This window comes from Coffea arabica, chromosome 4c (genome assembly GCF_036785885.1).
Source record: "Coffea arabica cultivar ET-39 chromosome 4c, Coffea Arabica ET-39 HiFi, whole genome shotgun sequence".
Lineage (NCBI taxonomy): Eukaryota > Viridiplantae > Streptophyta > Magnoliopsida > Gentianales > Rubiaceae > Coffea > Coffea arabica.
Window position 1 is genome coordinate 22,450,054 of NC_092316.1, and position 12,088 is coordinate 22,462,141.

Here is a 12,088-nt window from a genome sequence, read left to right on the forward strand (position 1 = left end):
CCCGATAAATTTTACACAACATCCGGAATTTAACCTAATTGGCCGAATTTTTCCGAACTTTTCGTACTAGTGGGTCCCACGTCCAATATACATTCTTAATTTTCTAAAACTCACCAATGCTAGAAAAAATCAACTAAAAACTATAATTACACATAAAATCTACCAGAAAAATATTTCTAAACCAGAAAATGCAAAATTTATGCAATTAAGGGAACTAAAACCCTAGGAAAAATAATTAGGGTTTTACGGGTTCTCACAAATCTCTTTTAACATAATGTTTGCTATGATTCTTGTGATTTTGAACAAAAAATTTTTGAAATTGGCCTTTCTTTTCCCTCCTTCCTCCATTAGATGTAACAATTGATATTATTTTATAAATACAAGTCATTGTTCATTATTAAAGAAATTTTCAACAGTTATTTTCATTAATTAGTTACTAATAGTTAATTAATCCTCTAATTATTAATCGTTAGCTATTAGTAAAGGAGAATGGAAGAAAAAGAAAGGCAAAATTTAAAATTTTTTCTGTTCAAAATCACAAAAATCATAACAAATATAATGTTAAAAGAGACAACTAGTTTGTTTTGTTAAATATTGTGATTATTAGTGTAGTTTTGTCATTTATTTGTGTTGTCTAATTTATTAAATGTGGACTTTTGAATAGTGAAATATGTGTATTAATTATTTTTAACCTTTAATTATTTTTATTCCTTTACTAATATAACTTATATACATGCATAAGAGGTATTTATAATATAAAAGTTTCATCTCTCGATTTAAAGTACTTTTTTAATGTTATTTTTTCTAATTAGACTATTTTGTTATCAAAACTTTAAGCTTCGTACAAATTTCAGGAAAGGCTCGTGAAATTGTCAGAAATCTACTTCAGGGGAGACTAGTAAAATTGTCAGAAATCTCACGAGAGGTTTCTGACATTATCCAAAAAAAAAAAAAATTAGAATTCTGCCTAATCTACAAGTAAGCCCGTAGATCAGGTTCACACAAGTTTTACCTTTTCTTTTTTGGCTTGCCCAACTCTTTCTTTTTTCTTTTTTTTTTTTTTTTTGGCTTTTATCACCAACTCAATCCTTTTCCCTTTGGTTTAAAGGAGGTGCTAGAAAAAAATTCAAAAGAATTGTTAGAGTATTCCTTCACGACTATTTAGACTTCCCTACCCGTAGACTAGGATAAATTAAATTATATAAATATTGTGACTGTGGAAAAAAAAACCCAATCCTTTCCCAGTTAAAAGTCACAAACAATCGAAGAGTCAGCTTTCGCTTCCTTTCTTTTCGTTTCTCCGGACGTGTGAGATTGTCCCTCTGCTCCAAGCTAAGTTCAAAATTGTTCTTTCGAAATTTTACCTTCTCGGTCTCGGTCTCCTGCCACTTGAGAAATCTCTCTCTGGTTGCAATGCAGAGGCTTCTCTCACTAAAACTCCTCTCCAAAACCTCCAAAACCCTCTCCAACAACACAACCACAACCTACTCCATTTATTCAAAAACATCTCCTTTTCTCCCCAGCACCAATAGCCCGTCTCCCCAAAACAATCCATTCTTCTCCCAGTACACCTCATGGACCTCGTATCGACCACACAACAGAGTTTTTTCAAAAGAAATTTCAAATGGGTTTTTCTCAAATCCATCAAATTCTACAAAGCTGCTGATTTTGCGAAATTCCCCTTCAACGGGCCAAACCATAGTTACGGGCTTGAGAGCTCAATTTGCAAGAAGAAACTTTCATTCTAATTTTTCCTTTGATTCCAATCGCCGTTCCTGGTAAGTAGCATTTTATTTTCTTTTCTGACTGTGTTTCGTTATTCGTGAATCTTGTTTTTCTTTTCTTTTCTTTTTCTTTTGGTTTTCTGTTTTAACTGGAAAATGCGAGGGAGCAAAAAAAAAGTAAAGTTTGAGTTTTTAGTAGCATGTTCAAATCTACTTTTTTAAAAAAAATGTGAAATCCAAATTTCGTTCTTCTTTTCTTGTCTCAATTTTCATTTGGAATTAAGTAGCTGTTCCAGTGTGAAAATGAAACTGAGACATCAGTAATTTTTGCACTGTTTTCTTCTCTTTTTGTGGTTTTTTCTTTTTCATTTTTTTTCGCAAGTACGGCTGAATTATTGATACTTGGAAGACTATCTGAAGAAAAGTTGTGGTGAGAGATGAGAATGCTTTATGCGTGTCATGTGGTAGTTGGGTGGACTGTACTATGTTTTTCCAGTTTAGTCTATAACCCAGTGGTTCACTCATTTGATGCCAAAGGTTTCTGCAGTTTTGTCCAAATTGCATCCTTAGTGTCTCTCTCACCCACAGACAAAAACACAAAAGACACAACGTTTTACCTTAAGTTCATCAGATGCCCTATGACATCGAAAGCTCAAGCTTGCACCTTCCCAGAAAGGGCTGTGGTGAGAATAATTAGCTTCCTAATCTGATGCTAAAAGTGTACTTTTCCTTAACTAAATATGCCATTTTACATAAGCTCAAGTAGACAACATACACAAACACACCACATTGCTAGTAGCACTTTTGCTTAAAGTCTTTAGCTATAATAGTTCAACTTTCTACAATACGGAATGGGTCAACGACAAAGGAAAAGAAGGGATTACTATATGATTTTGACTGTTGTCCGAGCACATTATACATCATAAAACTTTGAGCATTGACCTTATGAGTTTTCTCCCTTTGTAGCTCTATGGAACTTTACAGCACCACCAGGATTATTTCTTGAAAAGTAAAAAATCTCAACTAATTTCCATGGGAAGAATATATTAGTTATACATTTTAGTATCTTGAGTTATTGGATATGATAAGAAATGACTTGAACAATCTTATTCTCTCATAAATATTTAGATTATTATTCTGGCTTAATATGCTGTCTTAATTTGGACCTGCCAGGTTACCTTCTTTATTTGATCTGCCAAATTTCTATGGTTTCCCATAAAATGGTTGTTCAATTCTTCTTGCAGTCTGGTTTAATTCTCATAAAACCATGTGGCATTTCTAAGAGTTTTGACAAGGTGCTGAAAGTTATTTTGAACGGTTTGCTAGCTGGTTCTAAAATATTAAAAATGTGACATATTTCTGCTTCTTGCTTTCTGCGTGTCAGATATGCATCTGATTATTAATGAGCTGCAGAGGCATCTTTTATTGGAATGACTTGCCTTCTTTGTTCTCTATGGTCTCAAGCTCAGTATTCTTCTAAGTTAATGGTAGAGTAACAGCACTTTCTTTTTTGTAGGTTCCAACGGCTTACCACAGATGGTGTGGTTCTGGGACTAATTTTAACTAATGTAGCTGTTTTCCTGTTATGGCGCATTGCAGACCCATCATTTATGAAGAAGAATTTTATGGTAATTTGCTAACAATATTGTGCTCGTTTTCCTCGAGTCTTTAGACCTTTTATTCAGCTTATTTTAATTTTATTACTGTCTTCTAACCAGATTTCTTTGGACAACTTTAAAAGTGGAAGAATTCACACAATCATTACTTCTGCATTCAGTCATATTGACAGTGGGCATATTATCTCTAACATGGTGGGGCTTTACTTTTTCGGAACAAGTGTAAGGAATCAATCCTTTGAACTCTTTTTTCAATATTACATCTATATGCAAATTTCACTTAACATAATAAGTATCCCCAAGAGAATGAGGAATTCTCTTCAGGTTTAGAAAGGAAATGTTTGAGAATGATATTCTTCTTTCTTGCAGATTAATTTACGATTCATGAATTAATGTACCTAATGTTGGCACACACAGTTGGCTGCTATAGCTTGTTATGTAAATCTGGCTATCAAAATCATGATGTGATTTTGCTTGTGCTGCTGCTAATTTTGTTGGAAAATACATGTTAATTGGTGTTTTATGTCTGAGAAATTACCAGCAGTTTCTATTTAATGCCTAGTTCAACATATTTTACTTGCTTCTCTTTTTAGTTGTTCTCAATGTTGGTAGTGACTGTGATTCAGTGACATTGTGGAGAACTTGTTGACTAATTAATTGACCTATAGCTTATGTGAGGCTAAATTGCAGACTGCCTGTGTTATTCGGACTTGGCTACCAAGTCCTGCCGACGCGGCTACTTTAGTGCAAAATGGAGAGTCAGACACAGGTATGGCAGGGCTAAGTGAAGAGTCCAAGTAACATAGCAGCCCACATTTGGCTGCAGCTAACAATACAACCCTTTCCGTTACTCAACATGACCAAATTCTAATGTATTGAAAGGAACTATATCTGGTTAGATGACCTTGCTATCCTTGTTATAAGTGAACCATTGTTTACTTAACATTAATTGCAAATATGTGATGAACTATTCATCTTGTTAGAATATGTGATTAGGTAGTTCATTTTTTTTAAACCTCAAACCTACTTAGAGAGTGATGAAATTTATTTGGATAATTGATCGCCTAATTGATTCTGGAAATTGAAATGGATTCAATAGAGGAAACACTCTGACACATGGAAAGACGGCTAAAAGAGTGGCTAACAGTACTCTAATTTCCTTGTCACCTTGACCAAATGTAGCATCAGAAAGTGAAGAACCTAGTGGAAAGGTGGGAGAATCTGTTGGCAAGTTTTACTTTTGTTGTATTGATCGTTTTCTCTTGCTGTCTTGGCTTGTTATCAGCTCTTTGCAGTGTGTGATAATGTTGTCCCTTATAAGAAAGTATATCTGGCATATTCTGGCACTCATTCTTTATGAATCATTGAGAAGCATAAATTGGGCGCATACCCATTAATGAAATGTTTCTGTGCTTGTCTTTGTTAGGTGGGAATCACTTTTGGACCTACGTATTTGCTGAAACTATACCTAGCTGGAGCAGTTGGTGGCTCAGTTTTCTATCTAGTTCACCATGCTTTGTTGGCCCCATCCTCCAAGGTAGAGCGACTTAATTCCAAGTTCTTACAGAAGCTCTGGTGAAATGCTTGTTTTTTGTTATAAATGGCAATCAAACTCAGAATAGCAGTTTGTTCCTTAAATAAGGTGCTTCTTGTTTGTTTCGTCAGCTAAAAGTGAATATAACAACTGATATTCTTGTTTGTTCTGTTCAGCATTAATTTATCAATTCTAAGTAAAGATACACATAATGTTTCTTTATCCTTCAAAAGTAAATACTGAAGTGCTATGCCTTTGCTTTCTATTACTGGGGAGATAAGTGGAAAGCACCAAGTTGAATATGAGAACAGCAATCTTGGTGCCAATCATTCTAACATCATGTGGTCAAAGAGTATCAGTGCAATCTATGACATGATAGAGGGCTGGCTGCACTATTTGTACTTGTAGATGCAGCATGGTATCTCCAGCTGTCTTTTTATTTGCTGATCTATTGATATTGTTATAAATGCTTCGATTTGTACAGGGAAAACATATGTGGAGCTTTGACCCTTCAAATGTCCCTGGTCTGGTAAGTGCACTGCCTTGTCTTCATTTGGTGTTTAATTGTCATCCTTACTTATGCTGCTCTGCCAGTTAAAAACAAAAACATGATGCAGTAGGCAAGATAACCATTTAGGGAGAATTGCCTTCTTCCAAGTAGTTTTCTGTGAACAGAAGATACTGAGTTGAGGATCTTCCAACTGGTTTGTGAAGTAGTTTGTAGTTTGTTCTGATTCGTCAGTTGAAAATTTTGTCTTGAAAATGCATCTGTTAATGTATGGATAGAACCCATCTTATTAGATTGTATTCTTCATACAAAAAAACTCTCAAAAATTCAAGTTGTGACTGTCCTGAAGAGCTATGAGTGCTTTTACAGATTGTCTATTAAATGAATGAGATTCTCAGAAGAAAAACTAAAATAGCTAGCTATCGCTATCTTTCTGCAAATATTCCTTCTATCACGATCTTCCTCAACTATGGTTCTTTTTGTGAAACCACTTAAATCCTAGAACTTACTATAAGATTTCCTTGTGTTCACTGGATTGTTTGAATCCACATTCTAAGTCGTTTCTTGTACTTGTAGATTTGGATTTCTCCAACTTATTTTGTTTGATCTAGTCCTTTAAACAATCATGTATTATATGTAAAATATATTCTATTCTTACAGCTTTTGCTTGTAGATTGGGAGTTGGGATATGCTCACTTGCAAGCCTCTGTTTAGACTTAATCCTGCTTTTGTACATCATGTCCGTTTACATTGCCAGCCCTCCACTCCTTGAGAAAATATTCCACATCCTTATTCTTTTTTCTCTTAGGATAGTGAGACCAAAGCACTTCTGCCTTGTTGAATAAAAAATGAAGACAGTAAACCCAAAATGTTGCAATTTACCTTTGCCATAGTTTTCTTTTCCTTATTTCGTCAAGCATTAGCAACAATTAAATCTGAAAGATTTCCTGAGTAATCAATCTGCTTTTGCATTCAGGGAGCAAGTGGGGCAGTTAATGCAGTAATGCTTCTTGATATTTTCCTCTTTCCAAAGAAGACTCTCTACTTCGACTTTATCATACCAGTTCCCGCAATCTTATTGGTAGGTTTTTCCCTCATGTTTTCTTCTATAAATAAGCTGTTGATTTGGCTATATATTCTGACATGGTTATAATAATAATCATTCTAGGGAATCTTTCTCATTGGAAAAGACATGCTACGAATAATGGAGGTATGATCTTTTCTTTAAATATTCTTTTTCTTTATGCTTTTTCCATATTATCCAAGAACTTGGACCAAGTGCTCCTTTTCTGGTCCCAGTTACCTTGTCAATGAATGCACATAGTGGTGTATCTAAATATCATTTGTGGAAAACGGTTAAAAGTAATTGTTTTACAAGAAACTTAGGGTTCGTTTGGATTCCTTGTTTTTGCCTCTGTTTTTGAAAAACTGTTTTTCACATTCCAAATGCTACAGTAAATGTGTATTTTCAAAATAACTCTAAAAACACCATATCCAAACATTATATCAAAAACAACTCCATATGCATATTTCAATTTGTATATTTCAATTATGTTTATTATATATATTATATTAATATAAATTGAAAATTATATGTTTATATATTATATATTATATAAATATTTATATACATTAATATTATACATAATATAATATAATATACATAACATAATATACATAATATGTAATATTGTATACATAAATGTATAAATATTTATACATAATATATTATGTACATTATATTATAATAAATACATTATTAATGTATAATATTATTATGTACATTATTGTGTATAATAATGTATAATAATGTTATGTATATAATATATAATATACATAATATGTATAAATGTATATTATGTATAATATATTATATTATATATATACAATATTATGTATACTATACAAATTGAAAATTATATATTATATAAATATTTATATAATGAAATATACAATAAATATTACAAATTGAAATATTATATAAACACCATATTTATAATATTATAATATTTATAATTAATATTAATGTATATTATGTATATTATGTATATTAAATATTTATATATTATATATTTATTTATACATATTCTAAATATGTTATTTTATTTAAAAAATATTTTTATATATTTATGATATTTGTATATAAATATTATATATTATTATATTATACATTTATATAAATGTACATTTATACATAATATATATATATATTTATGTATATTTATAATATACATTTATATTATGTATTATATATAATATAATAGATTTATACATTTATATTAATATACATAATATTAATTTTACATTTATACATAATATTAATACATTAATACATTTATATTAACATATTAATACATTTATACATAATATTAATATATATTTATAATATATTAATTTATACATTTATATAACATTCATTTATAATTTATACATTTATAATAATATACACTTATATTGTGTATTATATATAATATAATACATTTATAATGCATTTATAGATTTTTATATAAATATATAAATATATTTATTTATAAATATTTATAAATGTATTATAAATGCATAAATGTATATTTATATAAAAATATAAAATTATAAATTATAAATTATATTTTATAATTTATACATTTATATAATATTCATTTATAATAATATACATTTATGAATATATTTATATTATGTATTATATATAATATAATACATTTATATATTTTTATATAAATATATTTATTTATGAATATTTATAAATATATTATAAATGTATATTTATATAAAAGTATAAAAATTATAATCCATAATTTATACATTTATACATTAATATAATATTCATTTATAATTTATTCATTTATAATAATATAAGTTTATAAATATATTTATATTATGTATTATATATAATATAATACATGTATATATTTTTATATAAATATATAAATATATTTATTTATAAATATTTATAAATGTATTATAAATGCATAAATGTATATAAATATAAAAATTATAAATTATAAAAATACTCAAAAACATGTTTTAAAAATACCTCTAAAAATAATCCAAAAAACATCTACACTAAGTTTTTCATATAGTTTTTGAAAAACAACCTCACAAACAACTAATCAAAACGGACTTGTATTTCAAAAACGAAATGCTACAGTGCTGTTTTTGAAAAACAATCCCAAAAACAGCTAATCCAAACGCAAGTTTAGATTTCATTTTTACTGGTATAATCATCAAAATTAGGCATGGGTTTCCCTGTTCTACTGCCTTCAGCTAAATGATCTTTGTATATGAGAGAATAGGCATTCTTTCCTCTTCCAGTTTTCATTTTTGACTTCAAAGGGTTCTCTATGTTTCCTAACTTTGATGCAAAACTCCGACTTGCTGTTTTTGTTAATTCAGGGAGACAATCGAATCTCTGGATCTGCTCACTTGGGTGGTGCCACAGTTGCTGCTATAGCATGGGCACGAATCAGAAAAGGCCGTTTCCGGTTTTAAATTCTCACATTAGAAAATCATTCCAACTTGATTGCTAACTGTTAATCTCCCCTAAGTATAGTAGGATTATTACTTTTCGGAGTATAAGTTGAAGCATCACTTCTGCATATGTTTAACGCTGCAAGGAAATGAAGAATGCTGTTTAGTTTGATATCAGATATTGTTGCTTCGGATGATAGCCTAGTATTTAAGAACTTTTACTTTTGGCATTTCTTCAAACTCTGAAAAGAGAAGGGAAAGAGACACGTTCTGCGAATAGGATTGTGGGTTAAAATGACAATTTACCCAAGCATTTCTTGATCTTTTTCTTGATAAGAAAAATGTTTCTGAATGGAAACTAATTGGGAAGCCATGTGTTTTTGTTGGATTTGCGACTTGTGGTAGAGGGTTTGGATCCGGCAAGTGCAAGGGGCTTTGGATCTTCAGCAAACAGATTATTCTTAGGTTTTGGATGCTATAGCAATGAGACTGATATCTAATTGAAAGTTGTCAATAATGATGTGCAGTTTACTCAACCGGGTGTTTACTTGAGCCCCATTATATTCTAGTTTTTGCAATTAGGTTCTAGAGTAATTTCAACTTGAACCATTACTTGACCCTTTCTTCGCTCTTGAACCTTTGGAGTTCCCAAAATGTTTTAATTGGGCTTGAATGATTGGTTAATGTTTGCAATTGGGTCCTTGGTAGTTTTCTATTTTTAGAAATTTGATTCATAGTTTACTTTTCTTGGAAATTATGAATTATTTGGTTTCATTTAAGTCGCAATTAGGGAAGAATTTGGTGGTTTGTTAGTACCCCTTTTGAAGTTTCTAAGGTGTTCTGAGTTTCCTTTTTGCCTTTTATTCTACTTATCTTTAAAGTGGTGCATAAATCCCTTACTTTGATGGTTTTAGTCCAAGTTATCTCTTTCTTTGGTGATTCTAGCCCAAGTTAAGTCTTGTTCACTTTACTAACATCACAAACGGGGAGGTATAACTTCTTTTATCCTTTTTTGTCTCTCCTCTATGTGATCCAACGTGCTAAGTGAGAATTGCATGTCTACTTTGCTTTCCTTGCCTTTCCTTAATTCCCTTCATTTATTTCATTTACTTTTGCTTTTATTAAGTTATTCTTTTATGGGGTATGTGTACACATCTGGGCTTGTAATAGATAGGGCTTGGAGAGCATTTTTATTCATTTTTCTTCTTTCCCATTTGTTTTAGTTAGCAAATGTAATATGTTCATTAGCTTGATTGCTTGCTTTTGTTGCTACGTGTTAATTTGCTTTATTAGGCTCTTGCATTTAGTCGAGCATGCTAAGTGTTATGTGCTATGTGTTTATAGGTGATTGGCATGTCTACTTGTTTTCTATAGTCATAGATGAATGTGATGGCCCTCAGGGGCTTGGTCTGGTGGTTGAGATTGCTGAAAATGGAGCCTCAGGTCCCTGGTTCGAACCTTGCTGCCAGCAAGTTGCTGAGGGTGGTGAATAGTCTGCGGGGTCCACTCCCTGCGGGACACACAAAAAAAATAAAAAAAAATAGATGAATGTGATGGATGAATGCGTCACCGTGGCTAGTCCAACGCTGGCCATGGTTTTTCCCCTCGAACTCTCGCAAGTCCAATGCTTGTGAGAGAATTTTAGAAAAGAGCTAGTCCAATGCTAGACCCAATAGGCCGTCCCCTCTCGTTGGTACATACTTGCATGTTTCACTACATTTCATACATTTTTCTTAGTTTTTTAGCATTTGGCATGCTTCTCCAATCCTTTCCCCTTCATCTTAGGTTTTTGCATCCTCATGCTAGTTATAGGCTACATTTGCTTAAGAGTCCCATTTCGGTAAGGGAAACAAGCGAGTGTGACTACAAAATAGCCTTAGCACGCTAGTTCTTCCTTCTAATCAAAGGGAAAATTAAAATCGTGAAGTTAGGAGTCATTCCCGTACCCGACTTGATGCATTCCTCTAGGTTCATATACTCTCATTTTTATCATATCACTTCCTCACTTTCTTTATCAACATTCTCTCACTACTTATATTTTTCTCAATCCACATGCCATGTTTGCACATTTTTCTTCTTTTCCTATCACTTATTTATTTTTCTACCGCACAAATTGCACCCAATTGCACTTATATATTTACTACCATTATACCATATTTTTATTCACTTGTACACATACACTTTCATTTTTCTCAATTGGCACACTTGCACTTTTCTTACATTTGCACACTTACACTCATACTTGAGTCCTCATTTGCATTATTCGTGAACTCTATGAGGGTTTTGCTTACTGGCCATCACAATTCATGTGATTGGGGCAAAAAAGCCTCATAAGAGACATTTTAGATTTAGGATTGCATTTTTTTCGCATCCATTAGTCATATCCAACATGCAACATATACTTTGGGTAGAAGAATTAGGAAAAAAAGGGCTAAGTCATGCAACTAGCTTTGGCTAGGGTAAGGGAGTGCCTTAGGCTTTGCCTTTGCCTTCTCCCTTATCAAATGTGACCCCCGATCCCTTTTTTTGATTACGTAGACCTAAAAATTCTTTAAAAATGGTTTGTTTACTTTTCTTTCAAAAAAAAAAAATCACTTTTTGGGTGACTTGGTACACCATAACTCTATACCAAGTCGCGACTCCTTTTCTATCTAAAATCCTTTGTTTGGCCAAACCGTCGCATTTCACAATCCCACGGCCTTTTATTTTCACTTTCATACACGTTCACATACATATCCCACACTCTACTTTCACACATCAAAAAGTGGGGCGCGACAGCCAAGTCTTTACTTATATACTTCGGTAAAAGAAGATGCAAATATCCTAGATGGTTCAAGTGATATTCACTCTTAACCCTTACTCAAGTTGCAAGTATAGTTTTCTAGTTCTCGAGCGTAAATTTGGGCAGTATGTCCTTTGTGTTTACCTAATTTTCCAGCCATTTTGGCTTCATTATTTTTTTCTCATTTAAACCCAAAGGTACACACACAACAATCTAACTTCAATAGCCGTCCAATAAGCTTAAGACAATACAAGAACAAAAATCAACTAACAACAAGTGCGGAAATCAAATTTAACAAGAGACAGATTTGATAGAGTTTTGTGTAACGGACACAATCGAAGCTACGCTTATTCGATTGGGGTGAAACTTATACCATTTCGAAGCTAAGACGAAGTGCTACAACTTTCATGAAGATCACTTGATTAAATTTCCAGTGTAACCTAATCAAATTCCCAG

The 12,088-nt window shown here is 31.8% G+C and overlaps 1 protein-coding gene across 1 annotated transcript; it reads left to right on the forward strand.

Moving 5' to 3' along the window:
• The first annotated feature begins 1,268 nt into the window (after positions 1–1,268).
• On the forward strand, positions 1,269–9,129 carry LOC113738630 (RHOMBOID-like protein 12, mitochondrial). The gene is made up of 8 exons (XM_027265869.2): positions 1,269–1,778; positions 3,241–3,352; positions 3,443–3,562; positions 4,767–4,877; positions 5,359–5,403; positions 6,359–6,463; positions 6,551–6,592; positions 8,776–9,129. The coding sequence occupies exons 1-8, from the start codon at positions 1,414–1,416 to the stop codon at positions 8,869–8,871; spliced, it is 996 nt and encodes a 331-aa protein (XP_027121670.1). The 5' UTR covers positions 1,269–1,413; the 3' UTR covers positions 8,872–9,129.
• Positions 9,130–12,088: the final 2,959 nt, after the last annotated feature.